This window comes from Acipenser ruthenus, chromosome 6 (assembly GCF_902713425.1).
Source record: "Acipenser ruthenus chromosome 6, fAciRut3.2 maternal haplotype, whole genome shotgun sequence".
Taxonomy (NCBI): domain Eukaryota; kingdom Metazoa; phylum Chordata; class Actinopteri; order Acipenseriformes; family Acipenseridae; genus Acipenser; species Acipenser ruthenus.
Window position 1 is genome coordinate 2,312,737 of NC_081194.1, and position 23,554 is coordinate 2,336,290.

General features: G+C 41.7%; 1 protein-coding gene across 1 annotated transcript in view; it reads left to right on the forward strand.

The window, feature by feature from the left end:
- The window catches only part of LOC117411020 (protein kinase C epsilon type), a 171,778-nt gene extending 152,517 nt beyond the window's left edge, over positions 1–19,261 (forward strand). Inside the window, exons 12-15 of the mRNA XM_059024824.1 lie at positions 3,063–3,201; positions 5,040–5,228; positions 9,473–9,619; positions 14,545–19,261. Coding sequence (XP_058880807.1) covers positions 3,063–3,201; positions 5,040–5,228; positions 9,473–9,619; positions 14,545–14,691 — 622 coding nt within the window. The 3' untranslated portion in view covers positions 14,692–19,261. The remainder of the gene's footprint in view (positions 1–3,062; positions 3,202–5,039; positions 5,229–9,472; positions 9,620–14,544) is intronic.
- Positions 19,262–23,554: the final 4,293 nt, after the last annotated feature.

Sequence of the window (23,554 nt, forward strand, 5' to 3'; positions counted from 1 at the left end):
ATCGCCCACAATTCTGGTGTTGTGACTCCGCCCCCTTTCCGAATGTCCGGCTTCTGACTGCCCCTGGAATGAGCTGCCAAACCGTCAAGTCCGGGGCACACTGCTTCCCTTATACAGCGCCCTCACAGGTCGGGAGGGAGATTTATAACCAAGATTCATTCTTACTCTGTCACAGATATGTATCGCGATATGCAGATCTCAATACAATATAGCATGTATCACAAAACATTGTCCTGATCGGCTGCTTGTATAGTGCACAATAAGATCAAATGGTCATTTAATGATAGATTAAGAAAAGTGTGTATATATATATGTATATGTTAAATGAGGTAGGGAGACTATGTGTTCATGTCATCCATAAAACACACTTATTCTTCATTCAAGAACCAGTCGGTGAACGGCAAGGAGCTGTGTTGTGTTTTTGGTCTTGTATCACGATACAGACGGACATGCTTCTCTTACAATACGATATATCGTGCAAGGATACTCACGGCATTACAGTTTGAATATAATCCTTATTTAAGCACTGGTAAGATATTCTGCTGATGGCAGTGAGTCAGCTGTGGTTTCTAAGTGTCAGCCCCAATCCGTGGTTGTGAAATATTTCTCACTCCTAGGATGGGTGCTGTTTTATTTGTTTTAATAATAAGCCTCGTATCTGGTTTCTGTTCTCAATGTACTGCCAGCTGTTGTTGTTCTTTTTTTTGATTAGTTGACACTTCTGGGTTCATCCCAGGTAACAAACGTCAGCTCTTTAACTATATCGTGGTTTGCTTGTTTGTTCAATCTGTGGCTTGACATTTTCTTTTAAATGACAGTGGTAATTTGTTTGTGTAACTGGTTTTCTGTTAGCACCTTGTTCTGTTGAGGTACTGTTTTAAGGTTATGAGTCACGCTAATATGTGTGTAAATGGAAATAAAAACGGACAAATACAACCGTGTAGTCGCTATTGTGTAAAACAAATAAATAAGTAATTGGAGTGTAAAAACCATGATGTTTACAAAGGTACCATGCTGCACAAAGGAAAATATGTACATTCAAATAATTACCAAGCTGCTTTCCCTAAATCCAATCGAAGCAATACAGGGTTTGTTAAAATGATGTTGTTATATTGATCTTGGTTATTACAATCTATTGGGTATTTTTGCTACTTCCCTTATAAGTTTTCCATGGTATTTGTGCACTTTTCCCATGCTTTTCCCATGGTTATACTATGCATTTACGATAGTCTACCCTAGTTTGCTATGTTTTTTAATATCTCGCTGTGCTTTTATAAGGGCTTCCCACGGTTGGTTTTGGGGGGGGGGGGGGGGGGGGTGTCTACTGATTATTGATCAGCAGTGGTAGATCTTAATACTTGCACCCTAATATTTTTAAACTTGATTTTCCGGTAACCTCATTTCAATGTATTTTTACTGCATGCCGTAATGTTAATGAATGGGTGTGTAAATCCAAGCTGGAAATATCTACTGATAATAAGCGACGGTATTTAGATCCATCACTTGTAAGATCATTAAAATAGATCTCATGGGACTCGCCATGGGTAAGAGTAAGGGAGAGATACAGAACCAGAATTAAGCCCAAACTACATTCTCTTACTCCTTTGCTGTTGTAAGACTGGACTGGATTCACCATTTAACTGATGTTAAATTGACATTGATATTTTTCTAAAATAATGCAATTTTATTTTATTTTTTATTAGTCCATTATTTACTGCTCAAGAACCCTGATGCTGTAAGTTTTGACAGTTAGATGTGTTCTGACCTGTAATCTGTAATCTGTTTCTGGAGGTGCCTTCATAAAAATGTTAACTTTGGTAAATGCATAGTAAAGTGTAGTAAAAGTATGATCAAGCACATGGAAAAGTTACAGGACAAATGTACTTTGGTAATATTTTATTGGGTTATATTGTAATAATCACAGCAGGTGCCAAAGCTGAATTGTGGTTCCTAATTCATGCATGAAGTTTCACTTACACAAATAGCGAACATGCAAATCTATGTTACAGTAAAGGTAGACTGATAAAACTCCCTAGATACCTTGGAAGCAGGGGGCTTGTCTCAGAGCAGAACAGCAAGGCAGAAGACACTTCTGACAGCGTAAATTTATATAACATTATATAGAGCTTACAAGAACCTAATCTACTAAAACCACTATTTACATCTGCAGTTATTACCCTACCTTTATTTCACCTGTTTGAAAAGCGCACAACGTGTATAAGCATGTGACAAAAATTAGGAGTATGTGAATGCATAGTACTAATAAGTACGTGAATCTCAATTTATTTTACCAATACAGACTTATAATTTCCCCGATTTGTTAGAATTAGCTGTACTTAAAGGATTGATATCTAGATTTGATCAAAAGCCCAGCAACACAGAGTCAAACTGTGCAGGTGGCTCTGATTGGACTCGCTCTGTGCAATTCCTAGTCAACAGGTCAAAGTGACCAGGACTGGAAATGAGCCTGGGAAATTGCTGGGTGTTGTCAAGGATCTGTCTTAATCAGGCTGATTTAAAATCTTAACAATGGGGTCTGTAGTACAGTGAAACCAAATGGACACGGACACGGACATGGGATGATACTTTGTTTGTACCCAGTCTTACAGCCGGAGTAGGGATCCACTGTGAGGTGCAGTGCTTTCACCACCAATTCATTCTGTGACTTTCTCAGAAAGGTTTCAACACCAAAATCTTGTAGCCCTCTATCTCTAACTATCGTTAATCTTCATACCACTGTCTGTCACCTGGAAAAACATGTGAAAGCAATTCCAAATCGACCAGATATGAACTGAAAACAATTACCCAGTCATTGTCGTTATGTGGATGACTGGTAGAGACATTTATCAAACCAGGACTGGAGGGAAAGAGAAAAAAGTGAATAGTTAGCATAAATAAGCAAATTAGGGCCAGCTTGTACATACATGATAATATTGAGGAAGACTTTTGAAACATTCTCTAGTTGACTTTAAGATGGAGTGATGAAAAGATGTAAAACATTCAAATTCAGCTTTACAGTTTTTTTTACAGTTTTTTTTTTTTTTTTTTTTTTTTTTTTACAGAGATTTAAAACTGGACAACATTCTTCTGGACGCTGAAGGACACTGCAAGCTGGCCGACTTCGGCATGTGCAAGGAGGGGATTCTGAATGGAGTGACGACTACGACGTTCTGCGGGACACCCGACTACATCGCTCCAGAGGTACCCTCACAGCCTTCCTACCAGATTTACCAGAGTACAGTTTGTGTAGTTTCCGATGTGGAGGATGTTGCTGTACTCTGTGGAGAATTTTTTTTTGCTTAATTTACATGTATTGCAATTAAAATTGTAATTGATTTTTTCTTCTGCTGTATCAGCTTGGGCCTCCTTGTACATGGAGTCAGCTGCAAAATATCGCTCGCCTAGCAATATTTTGCTGTTATAAAATTCTGCAGCTGCGATACTTTTCTGCTACAGTATTTTTTCGTCAATGTGAGTTGGGTCTCATAGTAATAAATGTTGTGCAATATGCGCAGTAAAGCTGCTTTTCCATGTGATGCCGCCCTGCTCACATGTGTCCCAGGCTTTACTCACTTCTACAATGGTTTGCACCTTGTAAGAGGAGGTGCAAAGTTTTTGGTGGGTCAGCAATTACCCAAGTGCAAGACTAAATCTTTACATCTCATTATAATGTTTGCACCCGCTTAGTATTCCAGATCCCCACCCAATTCAATGCTTTCTTTCTTTATTTGAATACATTTCAATACCATTTAAATGGATTAATGATGGCAAAGTGCTAATTTGATAGCAGGTGCAGAACGTCAGGTGAAAACCATTTGTTACGTATGCCGCATTTTTAATGACCGCTAAAGTCCCACTTTACACCAGCTAAACACTGTTTGGCAGCACTGTCAGTGTATTTCTTTATCGGGTGTGTTTTTCCTTTCTGAAAAAAACAATTGTGCTAAAAACAGATTGGTGCGAAGAGCTTTAAGAATTTAGCTCTTTTATGTTTTAATTATTTTTTTATTAAGACTGTTTACCAATAAAATCAAGATTGCATGACAACTGTTTTAGATTAAGAGAATTTGAAATGTATTCTCTTTTTTCAGAGCTAAGAGAATGTTTTTTTTAAAGCACTTTAAAAAACATTCTTACAGTATTAACAGCTCAGTTTTGTGAAATAGGGCCCTGTACGAGTGTTTTTTTATTGATCTAAACCGCACAAGATCTGAATACAGCCTTCAACATCATGCTAATCCTGCTGGTGTTTTTTTATTGATCTAAACTGCACAAGATCTGAATACAGCCTTCAACATCATGCTAATCCTGCAGGTGTTTTTTTATTGATCTAAACCGCACAAGATCTCAATACAGCCTTCAACATCATGCTAATCCTGCAGGTGTTTTTTTATTGATCTAAACCGCACAAGATCTCAATACAGCCTTCAACATCATGCTAATCCTGCTGGTGTTTTTTTCTCAGGGGGGGTTAACATTATTCATACAACACAGTCAGCTACAAAGTGATTGGGAGCAGTATGAAGATGGTGCAAAGTCTAGCACAATGCAAAAGCTCATCTCTTCAAAACACTCTATGCTGTTGTAGCTCCCTGGGCCGAAGCCTTAACTAAAGAACTGTTAGAAAACTCAAGAAGAAGATAAACATTTCCATCATGTTACTGGTACTGACAGTAAAGAAATACAACATCTCGCGGTCTGTTCAGTTCATCTGAATGGTCACCGATCCAAATACTGCCACCATTAAATTATTAAACCAGGACCAAATCTGACATTTTACATACTTTTAAAAAGTGACAGCTCACCCGTTTCATACACCCTCCACTCTGTGTGAATTCGTAACTCCTACTCTCTGTCCCCAATATGTCTCCATTCAACTTTTAAAATGTGTATTCTGGTCATGGCCTGTGTGCCGAGTTTGAAAAAGTGACTGGGGTTGACTTAGTTGACGTAGAATTTAACAACTTTTTTTTGCCATTCAGGGGTGATTTGCTGCTGCCTTGTTGACTGTCCCCCTCTCTCTGTCCCTGCGCTCTTAGATCCTGCAGGAGCTGGAGTACGGCCCCTCGGTGGACTGGTGGGCTCTGGGGGTGCTGATGTACGAGATGATGGCGGGGCAGCCCCCCTTCGAGGCAGACAACGAGGACGACCTGTTTGAGTCCATCCTGCATGATGATGTGCTCTACCCCGTGTGGCTGAGCAAGGAGGCTGTGAGCATCCTCAAAGCGGTGGGTCCGTCTTCCAGACCCTTTCCCCGTCTGCCTCGCCGCAGTATCCATCCAGACACCCCCCGGCTGCCTCTCTGCAGTATCGATCCAGACACCCCCCCGCCTGCCTCTCCACAGTATCCATCCAGACACCCCCCCGCCTGCCTCTCCACAGTATCCATCCAGACACCCCCCCGCCTGCCTCTCCGCAGTATCCATCCTGACACCCCCCCGCCTGCCTCTCCGCAGTATCGATCCAGACACCCCCCCGCCTGCCTCTCCGCAGTATCCATCCAGACACCCCCCCGCCTGCCTCTCCGCAGTATCCATCCAGACACCCCCCCGCCTGCCTCTCCGCAGTATCCATCCAGACACCCCCCCGCCTGCCTCTCCACAGTATCCATCCAGACACCCCCCCGCCTGCCTCTCCACAGTATCCATCCAGACACCCCCCCGCATGCCTCTCCACAGTATCCATCCAGACACCCCCCCGCCTGCCTCTCCACAGTATCCATCCATTCAATTATTCTATTTTTTTTTCTAACACTTGGGGCATCCAACTGTAATTTCAGGCTACTGAATGGAAAATCTCTGTACAAAGTAACAGTTACCAAGGGGACAGATATTACAGTTGTACATCCCTGGTGGTGTTTTTTTCACTTCAGAAATTAAGCTTCTCTCTCTCTCTATATCGCGTCCATCCTCTTTCTTTATCTACCTCTCCTTCCCTGTCTCCTTTTAACCTCTTTTTCTCTTTCCTGTATCCTTTACCCTCTCTCTTTCTCCTTTGCTTCCTCTTTAAACCCCTTTTCCTCACTCCCCTATTCCCTTACCCCCTCTCTCCTTTGCTCCCTCGTTTCCTCTCCCTTTTACTCCTTCTCCCTTACCCCCGTCCTCTCACCCTCCCTTCCTCTCTCACTTTCTTTTAAATTAATTTAATGTGATTAGCGGAGCAGTCCCCTATGGGAGTTCAGGCAGAGTTCAGAGTGCTACTGGTTACATCAAGAGGGGCCTGGGATAAAATGCACTTCTTGTGGGAAAAGAACAAATTGTTTGTGTTCTCTGCCGGTTAGGATTGCATAAGCTGTATTCTGTGCTATTCATCGGAACATCATGGAGCTCCAGTACTTGATTTCTGGGGCATCTCCAGGCTCCGTGTTGATTGTTGCAGTATTCAGAGAGCCCCCATGAAACAGCATCTGTGTTGCCATAATGTAGTCTTGTGGAAAAACCAAGGGGCTTTCTCTTTGCTTGATGGAGTGCACTCGCTTTTCTCTCATTTAAGGCGTAAAAGTGAGCACTTTTACGATGGTAAAGTGTGATTACAGCACATATTTGCAGGACGTCTTTTGTAGCGACACAGTTGAAACCTGATTCACCACTAACAGGCACTGTATGTAGGTGTTAATTACATGATATCACCCATAACTATATAAAATAAAATAAATATAAATACTAAAAGAAACACAGTGTGAGGCTGTGCTGGATGGTCATTCTTTGGCAGTGTGTGGCTGTGTGCTGGGTGGTTAGTCATGCCTTGGCAGTGTGAGGCTGTGCTGGATGGTCATGCCTTGGCAGTGTGAGGCTGTGCTGGATGGTCATGCCTTGGCAGTGTGAGGCTGTGTGCTGGGTGGTTAGTCATGCCTTGGCAATGTGATGCTGTGTGTTGGTTAGTCATGCCTTGGCAGTGTGAGGCTGTGTGTTAGTTAGTCATGCCTTGGCAGTGTGATGCTGTGTGTTGGTTAGTCATGCCTTGGCAGTGTGAGTCTGTGTGCTGGGTGGTCATGCTTTGGCAGTGTGAGGCTGTGTGCTGGGTGGTCATGCTTTGGCAGTGTGAGGCTGTGTGCTGGGTGGTCATTCTTTGGCAGTGTGAGGCTGTGTGCTGGGTAGTCATTCTTTGGCAGTGTGAGGCTGTGTGTTGGTTAGTCATGCCTTGGCAGTGTGAGGCTGTGTGCTGGGTGGTCATGCCTTGGCAGTGTGAGGCTGTGTGCTGGGTGGTCATTCTTTGGCAGTGTGAGGCTGTGTGTTGGGTAGTCATGCCTTGGCAGTGTGAGGCTGTGTGCTGGGTGGTCATGCCTTGGCAGTGTGAGGCTGTGTGCTGGGTGGTCATGCCTTGGCAGTGTGAGGCTGTGTGCTGGGTGGTCATTCTTTGGCAGTGTGAGGCTGTGTGTTGGTTAGTCATGCCTTGGCAGTGTGAGGCTGTGTGCTGGGTGGTCATTCTTTGGCAGTGTGAGGCTGTGTGCTGGATGGTCACGCCTTGGCAGTGTGAGGCTGTGTGCTGGGTGGTCATTCTTTGGCAGTGTGAGGCTGTGTGTTGGTTAGTCATGCCTTGGCAGTGTGAGGCTGTGTGCTGGGTGGTCATGCCTTGGCAGTGTGAGGCTGTGTGCTGGGTGGTCATGCCTTGGCAGTGTGAGGCTGTGTGCTGGGTGGTCATTCTTTGGCAGTGTGAGGCTGTGTGTTGGGTAGTCATGCCTTGGCAGTGTGAGGCTGTTTGCTGGGTGGTCACGCCTTGGCAGTGTGAGGCTGTGTGCTGGATGGTCACGCCTTGGCAGTGTGAGGCTGTGTGCTGGGTGGTCATGCCTTGGCAGTGTGAGGCTGTGTGCTGGGTGGTCATGCCTTGGCAGTGTGAGGCTGTGTGCTGGGTGGTCATTCTTTGGCAGTGTGAGGCTGTGTGTTGGGTAGTCATGCCTTGGCAGTGTGAGGCTGTTTGCTGGGTGGTCACGCCTTGGCAGTGTGAGGCTGTGTGCTGGATGGTCACGCCTTGGCAGTGTGAGGCTGTGTGCTGGGTGGTCATTCTTTGGCAGTGTGAGGCTGTGTGCTGGGTGGTCATGCCTTGGCTCCAAGTGTCAAGGCGCACAGCTCGGTCATAAGAACATAAGAAAGTTTACAAACGAGAGGAGGCCATTTAGCCCATCTTGCTCGTTTGGTTGTTAGTAGCTTATTGATCCCAGAATCTCATCAAGCAGCTTCTTGAAGGATCCCCGGGTGTCAGCGTCAACAACATTACTGGGGAATTGGTTCCAGAGTCTTGAGAACAGGAAAGGCAGTGGAAGCAGGCCATTCATTTTGCTCTATTAACAGGGGACTTCAGACTGGATCCCTTGGTTTCCCTGCATTGTGTTTCTTGACATCGAGCTGCTGTCTAATTATTTGACCTCAAGTTGTCTGCTGCCTCCCAGCAGTGTTTGTGTGGGGTAATGGTGCCTGTTGACCTTTCTTGGCTTCCGTCATTGTTCAAAGTACTAACTTGTTGATAGGGGAATGGGGTAAAAATAGGCATCATGATTATCATTTTTGATCAGTACGATACAACATAATGAAAGAGGGTTTTTTTAACCCTAATTTATTCCACATGTTATGGAACAAGCAAGAAATACCTGTGCTCCATTCTATGCCCATTTTTTTTCTGAAGTTACAAAATATGAAATGAGCAATCCAAAAAACGAATTCAAGGCCTTCCAGGTATTGTATTCTTAGCTTGTGTGTTTCTAGGTATGACATTTTGGATTGGTGCTGATGACAGTTTGGAGTAAAAGACTCCCTTTGATGTGCCTCAGGGAAACACCATGCTCTACAGCAGGGGTGCCAATCAATCACGGTCCTGCAGGGCCATTCCACTCCAGGTTCAAAAGTGAGATACATAGCTGCTTCCGGGTCTGGAATTAAACCATTTAGAGCAGGGCTGAAACAAAGACCAGGGCCCATATTCATGAAACATACCGTCTCCTTTACTGTGCCAGTAATAGAGTTTAGCATGAAGCTACTCTGGACCCCGAGCTTTCTTTTGATTTCCATATTCATTATGTTATCGGATAGCTTCTTATCATTTGAGAAATTATCAAATAAAGCTGACGTTTTTAACCTGACGTCTTGATATTTCGGACCTGTCTCCAGACGTGTTCCATAACCATAACGTTACGGTGTAAACACGCAGTGTATGCCATTGATGTCTTAAGTAGGGAACACGGCTCATTTGCATACCTCTGACAGTTGGTTACATACAATCTCTCTGTAACAATCTGTGACAATAAATCACATCTAAATCATTACTAGCTTTGCCCTGGTGCAAGCAATGAAGAATAATCCCACTGGCTCTTTTAATTCTGTTTCTAACTGTGCCTCTGTATTGATTCCTGCTGTTTTGGGTCTCCAGGTTGAGTGAATAGCCCTTTTAGCACATACTCGAGAAGCCCAGGATAATTGTTATTTTAGATACACAGTAGAGCATCTTTGTGTGTGATTTTTTTTTCTACCCTGTTTTTCAGTTCATGACTAAGAGCCCCAGTAAGCGCCTGGGCTGCGTGGTGTCACAGGGCGGGGAAGAATCCATCAAGCAGCATCCGTTTTTCAAGGAAATCGACTGGGTCATGCTGGAACAAAGGAAAACCAAGCCTCCTTTCAAACCTCGAATCGTAAGTACTGCAGCAGCCTGAAATCAGCCCTGCAGTGGGAGGGTGGCAATTCATTTATACATGCTTACTAAAGGGGTGTGTGTGGGTGTGTGTGGGAGGGTGGCAATTCATTCATATATGCTTACTAAAGGGGTGGGGGGGTGGGCATGTACAACGCTGTACCTGGTATTTATATTTTATTCACATGTTTCTTTAAAAATCATTTTCAGAAACAGTGGTACAAGTACAGTGGTGTATAATGTGTCACATGACAAACAATGCATTTTCAGTGTTAATAATCTTTTAAAATGTTTAGTATTTACCTCTAATACAAAGCAATCTTAAATCTCCAAAATTATATAATAGCACCCACTAGTGTAACTGCACATGTCATTAAATAGCAATTACAATTATGTTACCTAAAATACAGCTGGTATATTGCTAAAGCTTTAACCCCAGTGTAATTCCTGTTAAAAGGAAAAAATGTGTAACAAACAGCAAAGAAGGGTTAAATAATTCTGTGTTCAGGCTTTGTGAATAGGGCCCAGTGTTGGTGCTGAAACAAGCCTCTTCTTTAAACAGGTAATAAAAAGCATTAATCCAAAAAGGTCATGTTATTTGGAATTATTAATATGACTATATAAAGCAGTGCTTAAATACTTGTTTGAAAATTTAAATGAGGTGAGTCGATGCAGGACAACAAAGACCTCAAACCGTGACTGGCACAGGTTCAGGGATCAGCATGCTGTAGAAATTGCAGAATTATTAAAAGCCAAGCTTTTTATTAATAAAATCCTGCTAATATTTTCTGAACAAACGCAGTTATTGAGAGTCTCCTTTGGAGCAAACTGCCAATGAAGGCAAGGCAAAGGAATTATTGGCAGGAGGTCCTTCTGCTAATGAAGGAAATGAAACAGAAACGATTAAATCAGAGTTGCTTAAATAAGCGAAACAGTGGCTCAAAAAAAAAAAAAACAGTCACATTTTCAGTATGAAATATTTTTTTGTGATGTATTTTCTTCACATGGTAGCAATTATACTTGTGCATTGTATAGATTATTGTACCCCTGATCTTTATGAAGGCACTTTGTTCTCTGTGTTTTGACACTGTCCACTTGCATGATACATTTGAAGTTGGTCTCCGCAATAGTTTTCATTCACTTTCTGTGTGGTGCTGGAGGGTTACATTCGTTTCATAGGAATGAAAGATCATGCAGTGGTATAGATTACTCCAGATCTTCATCAGCTTGTAAGAAGTCTGACGTGGTCTCTTATCTGTTTTAGAATTAAAACTAGTGTATTAATGTTGATATTAAAACAGCTGCTCTAAAAAATATCATACACCTGCTTGTTTACAAACTGTGGTTTTCTACGATGGGTGACGTTAATATGGGGTGAATGAATTACTAAATGGCATTGAATAAAAACACCCAAATCCATGGCTCATACTTTATAGCTGTGAATGAGGATGTTCTGATTCTTTACTTAACAGGTAAGACACCTGGGAACAGGTTCCCATTTACACCACTGACCCGGGCAATTGGGGAGGGTGATGGAGACATTTCAGATCTGTTTTTGGGTGTTACGTTTTATGGTCAATTGATGCTTGCCTACAATAGGAGTCATTTTTTAAGAAATGTAGTTTTGGAGCAGCGCTATCCGCTTATTGTAAGCACAGCGTTGCCAGGAATAGAGATTATTTAAGGATTTTCCTGGCAAATCGATGCAGGAGATACCAGTAGCTACATATGTATTGTCTCAATTGTTTTCGTTTTGCCATTACGTCATAATGTTTGGCCGACGGAACTCCCAACAGTTCCAGATGCTTGCTGTTTCAGACACAGAAACACAGAGGTTGGTGCGGTGAATGTTGAAGTCTTTGTCTGAATATCATGCCCTCTAGTATTTAAGAAAGGCCACTGCAGACAAAAAAACTGTAACGCAGCACCCACACATCTGTTTAAACGCGCTATTTTTATGCTCAACTTTACTATATTGAATATATAGACCGTGTGAAAAGGATTTGGGTAAATACTATCACTGGCCCTCACTAGCACTGACAGCTGTTGATCTGTGTGTCTCCGTAATCTGTCCTCAGCTTGGTAAACATTTGGACTAATCCATTCCTTTATTTCATTTAAAACATATAGTGGGAAAAAAAAAAAAAAACAGAAGCCCAATACAGCAAGTGGATTGGAAATTTAGTCAAGTTTGAACTTTCTTTAAACTTTCATTTTACCAATACCTGTAGTTTTCATTTACATGTTAGTCATTTCTGCTTGCAGGATGACTGGCTCAAAACACAAACAGTAACTAAATGAATGCACCATCTAAAATTGTGTTGTTTTATTACAAGTCGTTATTTTATTTTTTGCATTGTAAAGTTTTCAAATTACAGATTAAACCTAATCAGGGACATTCTGAACAAGGCTTTAAAAATAAACTTTCCCAAACGACAGCGTAAGATCTTCTATTCATTCGAACAGAAACACAGTCCTTGTCTGGAGCAGCTGCACTTTTCCCTCCAGTAAATCTCGAAAGTTTTTCGAGGCGTGAGAATATCACAATTCTGTCTAATTGCGGTTGGTTGTAAAGCTTGAGAAAGGTGAACCGGAGAACCCTGGTCTGTGGTCAACCACAATTACCCTCTGCCCTTTAGCACTTTCCTGAGCTGTGTAGTGTGCACTGCTTCAGCCAGCTACATCCCTGATGTAAAGATTTCCGTGCTTGTGCCTGCTGCTTCTGACGTTCTTTGTACATACACAGGGGCTGGATATTTACTTTACAACAGAATATAGGGAATGGCGACTTTATTGGGCTTGCTTTGTTGATCATTTTTTTTAACAGTCTTTTAAAGCACTTAATGATCAAACTCGCATCCTGTGATCTTAGACATATGGAAAACCAGGCATGGATATTTACAGGATAGTGAGCGGGATTGTGAGACAAGCCGTGTTCCTGCAATGGACTTTGCTGTCCTTATATGACATATTCGGACACCATTATGGTATGCGGTTCACTTGCATGGTGAATTCCAGGGGCCGTATCTTCTTTTCAACATACACTTCAACCATAGGGCTGTACGAATTCCACAATGTGTCCTTATAATCACATAAATATTTGTATAAAATCAACAGTTTGGTGAATTGTACCCAAATGGAATCTGAAGGGTCTACAAGAGTCTATAATAAAAGTTTGGAGAATACTGGTGAAAATTCAGTGCAATTAGATAAAGGTCCACATTATGAATGAGAACCTGAAAGAGAAGACGACCACCAAAACATTACGTATGGGAAATGTATACCAGAGCGGTCGTGAGGCAGAAGGAACGACAGCTTACAAGGGACGCATCAGAACCGCTTAACCCTAGGTTAGCGGTGCGAGCGTGCAACCTTAAGGACCCTCGTGCCTATTGAAGGCAAAGAAGGATCTACCACATTCAAGCGGCAGAACCTGGAGAATGTATACGCCATAGCCCAGCTAGCCACCGTACATATATCGGACAGTGAGGCCCCTCTGAAGAGGGCCCAAGATGTAGCCAACTCTCTAGTGGAGTGCGCAGCTACTTTCCCAGGTGGGGGTAAGCCAGCACTGTCATACGCCGCAGAGACTGTATCCACAATCCAGTGGGACAGTCGCTGTTTTGAGAGGGGCTGTCCTATGGTCCGGAAACCGTGACAAACAAAGAGCTGGCCAGAATGATGCAGAGCTCTTGTTCTATCCACATAACATCTCAGCGCCCGCTCTCTCTCTGTGTCTCTGTGACACTCTCTGTGTCTCTGTGAGCACGCCATCCAAATACACAGTTAGAATACCTGCCGTCTTAGCCAGGTAGGTCACCTGTGCCTCCGTTGCATAGGCCCTCTTCAGGTGTGTTTCCGTAACCCTGCACTAAGGGTTCGGGCACATCAGGTCCCTAGGCAATCCCCAGGAGGTCCCTAGGCAATCCCCGCTATAGACAGTGAGTCCTCCTCCGCCATCAAAGACTGCGATTCCGGCTCGGCCTAGGCTCCCATGGGAGACCCAGGAACCGGAGCTGGTGCGGGTGGTAGTGGGGCCGGGACCTCCATCGCTGCCGCAGGAGCTTGCTGCCTAGACAGGAGCTCAAGAACCTGGGCCATCTGCGCCTTGACGTCCATGATGTCTCTCACCTGCCTTGCGCTTTACCCTTCTCGCTTGCGGAAACGGGGAGCGACTACGGGGTGTCAGCGCAGGAGCCTGAGCACAGGGGATCCCCTGCAAGGGGCTGTGCGACAATTGGAGGAGTGGGGCCCTGAGGGCTGCTGACGGCTCCTCCAGGCACCGAAGTACCACGGGCTGAACGTACACCGACGTATCGAAGCACCAGGGGGCAGCTGAAGCAGATAGGAAAGCAGCAGCCTGCAACGCTTGTGCACGCAGGTTGCTGAAGAAAGATAGAAGGAAAAAGGCTGAATCAGGAGTCACTGATTCCGTGAAAGCGGGAAGCCAGCTTTCAGCATGAAAGGCAAGGGAACTGCAGTTGACTCAGAAGCTCCTTTTCACAACACGCTCAGATACCAACACAGAGGATCTTACCTTACCGTCTTGAGAGGCAAAAACAGAACATGGCTTCCGTGGTTTGACTATTTAATCTCTCTGTAGGTGGGATAGAGGGTGTCACCCCAGGAAGGGGCCTATCACAGCTCTGATATAAAGAGCTCAGAAAATACCTAGCAATAGGCAGGCATATCCCATACGTAATGTTTTGGTGGTCATCTTCGAATTGAAAGGGAACCCTACACAGAAGCTTACCTAGCAGTTAATTCATTTGTTGCTGTTTAAGTAATGAGATCTCAAGGTCTCCTCCCTTATTGTGGAGACCTTGCATGGTAAATGAGGAATTGGATCCTTTTCAGAACTTTGATCTTTATCATTAAATTACCTTTTTGTTGATGCCTCGTTTTTTTTTGTCTTTTTTTCTTCAGAAAACCAAAAGGGACGTCAACAACTTCGACCAGGACTTCACGCGTGAGGAGCCCGTGTTGACGCTGGTGGAGGACGCCATCATCAAGCAGATAAACCAGGACGAGTTCAAAGGATTCTCGTACTTCGGGGAGGAGCCCATGTCCTAAGACACAGAGCCATCGCCAGCAGGCCATCAGCTCCTCCTGTGAGAGTCCAGCAATGAAGAGTAAAACAAGAGCAAGCTGAAACGATCAACTAGTCAAGTATTAAGCTTCTACCGTGAAACTACACTCCACTCACCAGCTCAATGGGGTTATTAGGGGTTCCACTTTCAGGCTTGTGAAGCACTCCATTGTTACTGTGTTTCAACAGTGGTTAAAGGACTATCTATCTCTCTCGCTCTCTGTCTCTATCTTTCAAACTCTGTCTCTCTCTGGCTCTTTGTTGCAAAGTTTTGCAGACGTAACACACTGCCATAGAGAAGAAAGCGACTGAAGAAGCAGTCCAATAGCGTGTATTGCTTGGCAGAGCCAGTCTGGTTAGCTGTATACCCAGTAGTGTGTATTGCTTAGCAGAGCCGGTCTGGTTAGCTGCATGCAGTAGCTGCTCATGTTTTCTGTTCTCACGGTTACAGCAGAGTCACTCTTACAATGAGGTTGCAGTACAGTAGCAGTGCCACTGTCTGGGTCTTCTCTAGCTGGGAGCTGTTGCACCACCACAGTCATTTCTTTTTCCTTAGTGATGCATGAATCTTACATAAAGTGGCCAGTCTTCTGTAGTGAAGGTTTGTGTCCGGGCTAGTTTAAATACAGACTGACGTATCTAAGTAGATATTTAAAAAAAAAATGGAAGTGAATGTATATAAGGCATTTTAATTGAACATTGGACGAAATAGGGTAAAGGTTTGCAGGCAAAGGTGACTGAAAGCCCAAATAAAGTAGCATTATTATGATTCTCTCCAGTGACCTAGGAGTACCCCTCCTGCAGAACAGCGTGCAACTGGTATTTGCTAGTATTGGAATGCACCTAGTACAGTATTAATGGGTCAAAACCAACTAAAAGCAGAACGCATACACACAATACTGTACAAGACTCTGTCAAGCACATTGTGTTATTGTACAGTATTGCACTGGAACCCTTTGTTTTGATTGTGTTTTCCTTTGCAGTGTGTATCCTGACACACTCCTGCAAACTCATTCGATTGTACTACTGGCCTTTTTAATTTCAATTGATTTTTTATATGATACTTTTGCATTAAGAATAATACAGTCAAGACGGACCTTCATGGTGTATTGCATTAACGGAGCAGGACGAGAACGTCTGCCCAGAATGCACCACCTTAACCAAATTGATTGTACAAATAAAGAAAAACAAATTTGAACTCGGTGTAGCAACAATAACAATGAAAATGTGACTCTCAGAATCTGACTGTATCATACAAAGTAGACGTGTATCTAGAGGATTGATCATTACATATTGCAGAACTGACCATTATGATGACGGTGTAGGTATTTGTGTTTGTTTGGTGGGTCGGGGTAACTTGTGGACAAATTTAAAGTTACCTACTGTAGATATGCTAACAGTGTTATTGTAGTTTATTTCTAAATATTGTGTGATTTTGTGTGTGTCTCTGCATGTGTGTACAAGTGCTCCTCCAAGTCTTTTTATGTTGTTTGTTTGTTTCGTTTTTTTTCTTCTTTTAAACGATGTTACTGGACTGTGTAAGTGTGCTGCTGTAGGAGTCTTCTACCCTACATGTGGATTTCCTGCTGCACAACCAGACCTTTTACTGTGAGGGGCAAAAGTAGAGCTGAAAGGAGCCTTTTGCCTTCTCTGCAGATGATACTTTGTATATAATGTTTGCTGCAAGGCCTGTGGAGTTCCTTCGAACATAGAGGTGTCAATCGCTGCATGTTCAGGCATAGTATATTATATATTAGTCTATGAAAAAAGATATTATGTGCAATACTATGTATGTGTTTTTCGTATTTGTATTTTATGTCGGAATAGGGTTGTTTTTTTTTGGGGGGGGGGGGCATGAATATTGTATAGCGTATATATATTACCCTCTACTGGACCTCTTGTGTGTGTATATATATTGTTTTTCAGACTGTAGTGACGGTGTGATGATAACTTTGATAACGAGATTAAAGAACTGGTGGGAACGACAAACAAACATGTGAATTTAGAGTCTTGAACAGAACTAGACTCCAGTAGCATTCCTGCTGGGGATTTGGGGTGGTCTAGTTGTGCATGGCAGGTTGTGTGTGTGTGTGCGCGTGCGTTCGTGTGCGTGTGTTTGTGTGTGTGCATGTTTGTTTCCAGTCTGTTTAGGGCAGCTGATGCAGAAGGGCTGTTCAGCATCCGTCTCCCATCCCATGAGCAAAGAGCAGCTCTCCAGTTCCCATAGTTGCCTACATGCAAGCTTCTGCTGAGTAGGAGAGTGTTAGTATATAATCAGTCTGTAAGGGGGCTGGACATATGATTGGATACAAGTTGCAAGATTATAATTTGTTATTTATTTTTTTTACTTAAACCTTTTCAGTCCTGGCGGGACCTTAGCACCGTATGTTAACAAATGTCGACGGAAATCACATTGGAACCTCACGTTTTCCGACGTGGAAAAACAATTGTCAGATGAGTGCGGAGCAGTGGGGAGATTTGACAGTTTTCATGGTGACGTCATTCTGAAGTCTACCCAACACCATGAGAAGAAAAGAACATGTTTGCTTATCAGAACCTATTTGGTTTCCTGATTTTCAGGATGTTTTGTTGTTTTTCAAGAAATACGCAGTACTGAGTATCTTGCCACAAATCGCAATAGTGTTTTTCTCTGCGGACACACGCGTTTAACAATGTCAGATACCGAGCCCAGTTAACATCTTTAGATAACCTGTAATCTTTTGATCGACCTGCAGTTGCATCCCCTGAGCTCAGCGCTGTTAAGAAACTGTTCAAGCTTTGTTATCAAGGGCATTTCCTTGCAGAGCCTCAAGCAGTTAACAGTCAAAACCCTCCCGGAAACACTGAAACAGCATGTTTTTATTCCAGGACACGACTCGGCTAAACCTGACAACATCTTAATGCATTGTGTAACTACTGTGATTTCCATCCATTTCTCAGACAGTGAAGCTGAGTAGCAAACAGGTGATGCTTTGATGACGTAAGCTTTAGGCAGGCAACCCCACAACCCTTTCTCTCGCCCTCCCTCTCTAACCTGTGTACCCACACACTCAGAACTGCTTCAATTGAGGTTTGCATCCACTCTGGTGTTATATTGCAACCGGCCCTACAATTACATAAGGGTTATGGCACCACTATCCTTATAACAGCTTTTAAAAAGTACAGAACAACACACACACACACACACACACACACACACACACACACATATATCTATGATAGCGGTTTGATATTATTTAATGCTAACACTGCATTAAAAATACATCAGCTATCTTTATCCCATTTGTATATTAAAAAAGCAATATGAGCATAGTGGCGCATACATAAATTTGAATGCTAGGGCACAGAAGTCACAGAAACTGTTGTCATTGCAAGTAGTTCTTGGATTATAATTTTCATATGAACTGACTGCTGCACAGAAGCACTATGGGAAAGGTATGAAGCTGCAATGCACTAAGCGAGACACCAGTCTTTTACAAATCCCCTCACAGATTGTATTCATTAAAAGCTTATCTTGTATAGCGCTATGTAAATCTTGATTGTACTTTACTTGATTGTAATCTAGCTGTGCATCACCAGTCCTTGGCAGTGTTGACAAACCTTGATCAAGGTATTTAAGTGGACTTTTGAGACATCAGTGGTTAGTTAAGTTAGGTTACCCCTTAGTTGAATAGTCTAGACATAGGCAAGTAGATCCCAATAAAGAAGCCTTTTATACAAGACAATCAAATACACATCTTTGTTATTTCCCTGTTCCACAGCAACAGTCAAACAAACTTTACAAAATGTTCAATTAAAAGACTTTTAGAATGTTAGCACACATTTTTGCCCTACCCTCTTTGGAGGTTTGATTGAATAGCGTCATTAGCGCTGCTGTATTATTTGATTGAATGTACCCCTTATTTACTCTGACTGCTGAAATGGGCTTGGCGGGATGAAGTACGAGGCTTTCTTATCAATACAATAAAAAGCAAGAGTTGTTTTGTGAAGGACAGGTTGTTCTTTACTACTAGTTTAGTTTAAGTTTCAACCCCCTTCCTGTGTGTCTGTTTGTGTTTGTTTTGGTTTACAGTTCTTGGGGTTTGTCAGTCTCTCTTTGTACTTGGTTTTTAATGTATTTTGTAATATATGAACATACTGTTACACGCCAGCCTTTTCCAATACAACAGTGTCCGTCCTCCTTAGGAGATATAAATGCATCTTGCTAAATTGTATCTCTCTGTCGTCTCTTAGCTTTTTTAAAGATAATAATACAAAATAAATTATATATATATATATATAGAGAGAGAGAGAGAGAGATTGTGACAGAGTAGGGGGAGGATAATGACAATGTAATCCAGGAGATAAAGTAGGATACAGGAGGTATTCTGGGGGATGTAATCCTGTATCCTACTTTATCTCCAGAGGCCGGTTATTCAAAACTTGTAATCTGGGTCAAAGTGATCATTGCTTTTATCTGGATCGTTTTGATCCGGTTTTTTTTCAGAAAATGGCACTGCTGGATACATTTATCCAGATTACCAAAAATTACGATGACAAAATGTTTTTTTTTTTTTTAAAAAAGTAATCTCCATCACAAAATATAGGATTACAAAATCCTTTTTCAACCAGATTATCCAGATTGTGAAAAACCTGCCCCAGGACTACATTTTCATTATCTTCCCCCTACTCTATCACAATATATAAACTGTGTGTGTGTGTGTGTGTGTGTGTGTGTGTTTGTATGTATAATTATAGGAAACATTGTCTGTTGTTGAGTCATTGAGGTGTTACTGAGAAAAAAAGGCTGAAAAATTACCTCAAAATTAGTGCAAAAATATGTCTGGCTGAATATGATTATATATATATATATATATATATATATATATATATATATATATATATATATATATATATATATATGTGTGTGTGTGCATGTACTATATACATATATAAAGTATTTGACTTTTAGTTCCTGTGTTGTGATGCTTTATTTGTACAGAAGTATGTTTTCCTTTTATGGGTGTATTTGGAATTTCTTGCCATCCATTAGTGTTATTTCATTGTAAGCATTTTACTGTGTGCCAAATGTACTGTATTCAAAAGGATGTGAATGTGTATTGTTTTGGAACCTATTAAATACTATGATGTCAAAAATGAATTGCTGCTGTGCTTTTAATTTGAGTCTCGAAAGCTACATATGAAACCTCCTATATGCTATGGGCACATACCCAGGTCTCATATGAAACCTCCTATATGCTGTGGGCACATACCCAGGTCTCATATGAAACCTCCTATATGCTGTGGGCACATACCCAGGTCTCATATGAAACCTCCTATATGCTGTGGGCACATACCCAGGTCTCACCTGGTCTCATAATGTGTAATTCATCTCTTAATTACAATACTATTATACTCGGACATTAAGAGATAACTTGTCTTTAGGTAGATTAGGTTTTGTTTAGGGTCACACTTTTTATTTCTTATATATTTTCCCTGGATGTCCTTTTCAAATGATCACCTCTCTCCTCCATTGATCCTCGTGTGATGTACACTTCCAGAGCACCATCCAGAACTATTGAGCACTCAACAGTGCTAACTTTAGAAATACTTCAGAAATACTAAAATAAAGTGTTTCAAAGTCTTCAAAGAGATTGAAAATGGCTGCTAGTCCAAGTTGAATTTATTAAGTTTATTTCAGTATTTCTCTACCACTGCCCTCTGTCCTCCAGTTGCCTGTCAAGAGAGCTTCGATGACCAACATTAGGAATTAAATGTCCAGCTGCAGAAATGTAATAATCTCAACACCGGTAATTTGTCAGCGAAAAAGCTCCGGATCTTCTAATTAAGGAAGGGGGATAGCACATTTGTTTCTGGACCTAATGTACTGACCTTGATTTACAGCAGCTCCCTGTAACAGGGCGAGGTGCCCTGTGCATTGATTTGTTTGTTTTATTTTTAGGACGGGGTCTCCCCCTCCGCCCCTGTGCAGTTTATTGTTTTGTATTATGATTTATTTATTTGTATTTATATGACGGTGAAGCGCCGCGAGTTGTGGTATTGTTTTGTATTTAGATATGATGGCGCAGCCGTGTGTTTTGTTATTTTGTTTAGTGGTGTGGATGGGTAGCCCCATCCACAGGAATTAAAAAAGCCTCATGCAGAAGGTGGCCATCTCCTGAATTAATTAAGTGATTAAACTGTTGGGAGATGGTCACCTTTATATAAACCTGCAACTCTCTGCCCTCAGGCTGGGTGTTTAGAGGAGGATTCAGAGCGAGCGGGTTACGGGGATTGTTTGTTTTGTGTTCAAGACTTGTTTTGTTTACCTTTTTATTTTTGTTTAAACTTTTTATTCATTTTTGTATTATTTAAATTATTATTATTTTATTTCTTAGCAGACACCCTTATCCAGGGCAACTTACAATTTACAGTTGGGTTTTTTACTGGAGCAATCTAGGTAAAGTACCTTGCTCAAGGGTACAGCAGCAGTGTCCCCGACCAGGGATTGAACCCACGACCCTCCGGTCAAGCGTCCAGAGCCCTAACCACTACTCCACACTGCTGCCCTTATAATAAAACAGCGCAAGCGCCTTTGCACCGTCACTGCAGTACTACCTGGTGTCAGTTTTCCCTTCTTGCTGGCCTGACGTCACCACTCGTCCATCCTGCTTCAATTCCTCATCTGCTTGTGGATCGTGATTTCATGCTTTATTGTTGGTGCTGGTAGCTGCATGTAACCTTTCCCTTGTCATGTTTTAACATAATCTTCAGGTTTAACAATAGCTGTGGTGGGCTGACTAAGCTGATGAACAGGAGCGACCACACTGTTATTGTTAAGAGCACTAGTATTTGGTGTTTATAAATACATTTATAATTTAGTTAATGATTTAGTGATCTGGCGTCATGCTTGGTCGATCTCTCTTCTCGTTTTTAATTAGCCAATTTGGAGTTCAAAGTTTTGACAATAGTAGCCTATTGGTGGAGTAAATTTGTTTGTGTTTGTACACCAGAGATCTTATGCATAACCCTTACCATCTCCTTGTGGTGCCAGTAATATAGCGCTCAACATGACAGTATTTCATTGGGTGATGCATAAACGACATTTACAAAAAACAGCACTCATTGTGACGTTAGATTAACGTGCCCTTAGAGACCAATTTTCTCATAAGCATATTATTCATCTGATTCATAAATCTTTATTGTGCCGTTAATTGACCCTCACTGGAATCATAATTAACACGTGACTCAGACCAGGCGCAGAATGAGATGCATCTTAACGGTATCATTTCCTAGAATAATTTCTGCATTTAGGAACATGTATTTACAATAGTAATGAAAAAGAAAGGTCTATGTTTAATTGTCCAATAATTACGTAATTTAAGTATTTTGTTATTTGTAACAGATTTGTTAACAATCTGACGTTCATCTTGCCAGTGCTTCTGGCAGCATATGATCTCCCCGTTTACACGACCAAAACTCTAAAATGAAGTACATGATTAAAAGAGGGCATCTAAACATACTCTACAGAGTTTAAACAAACTGCGATTGATTGGCTGGAAAAGGGCAAGAAGCTTTCAGAAATACTGCTGGACTTCAGTGGTTCGAAATGCAAGATGTGCACTGCAATATTCTGAATTCAAAGTATTTCATTGCTTTTTGCAAAGAAAAGAAAGTTTGACTCTTGCCAAAAGAAAACAAAAGTAGTAGGTATGCTGTGTTACTTGTAGCCACCTGTTTTCTATGTACATTTACTTTCAATTTATCATGTTTTTTTTTTGTTTTTTTTAGCATTGTACAGTATGTGTAATGCAGCAGCATGGTTTGTTTTGTGATACTAGTGTAGTGTTTTAAAGTGGTACGTCGTCACAATGTGGTACGTGTACCAAAACTTGGTGGTGTAATGTTAGAAAATGGTGCACTGTCACATTGAAAGTGGTACGCTGTGAAATTTTTGTACAGGTGCATTCAATTGTGATGTGATGTGTTTTCCTTTTGTCAAACAGAGGTATATTTACCATTAATTATATTGTTTTTGCAATGTTTTAAAACCAAGATTAACTAAGATTACTTTATTTAATCACGATATTAATTGCGATTATTATTCAATCATTCCTCCAATCACCACATCATGTGAAATGCTATTCACTCAGTGCGCTGCCTCAGTCAGTATTATTGTACAGCTATTTGAAAAAGTGATGTTCCCATTATGATTAAGGCTTAAAATGGATGTCATGATATAGCCCTTGAATCTTAAAATAATCTTAACTCTCCCTGAAAACTATGTACTCAGGTTCTGTTCTGTGGTTGCCATGGTCACCAAAGCATAACCTCAATGAACTGGATACTGGCGTTTGCTGTCAGTTAGTGCTGACGATGACAATGCCTAATAATAAGCTACCAAGTGGCAAACACTAGAGCTGTAGATCACGCTGTATGATTTGAAACAGTCTGGCTGCAGGATTGCCAATACAAACCAAATATTTTTAGTTAAAAAAAATTAAATAAAAAAAGGATCTGCGTTTTGCATAATCTAAAATATTTGTGTTGCATGTTTTTTTTTTTGTTTGTTTGTTTTTCCAGATACAGTCAAACCCTCATTTTTGACATCGTAATCCTGCAAGACAAGTGCTCTACTGGGAAGCTAACACCTTGGCTAGTGCGGAATCATTGTAGCGTAGGAGACAGCATTAAAATCACTGTGATCAACAGTAGAGTAGTGATGTTAACTTCTTTCAACACATGTAAACTTGGAACCTTGCAAGACTATTTTAATATATAGTAAATATAATACTGTACAAGCCCAACAGCAATTGGACACGGGCTGTTTTGCGTCTTGTCTTCTACTAGCAGGTGAGTACTGTCCAC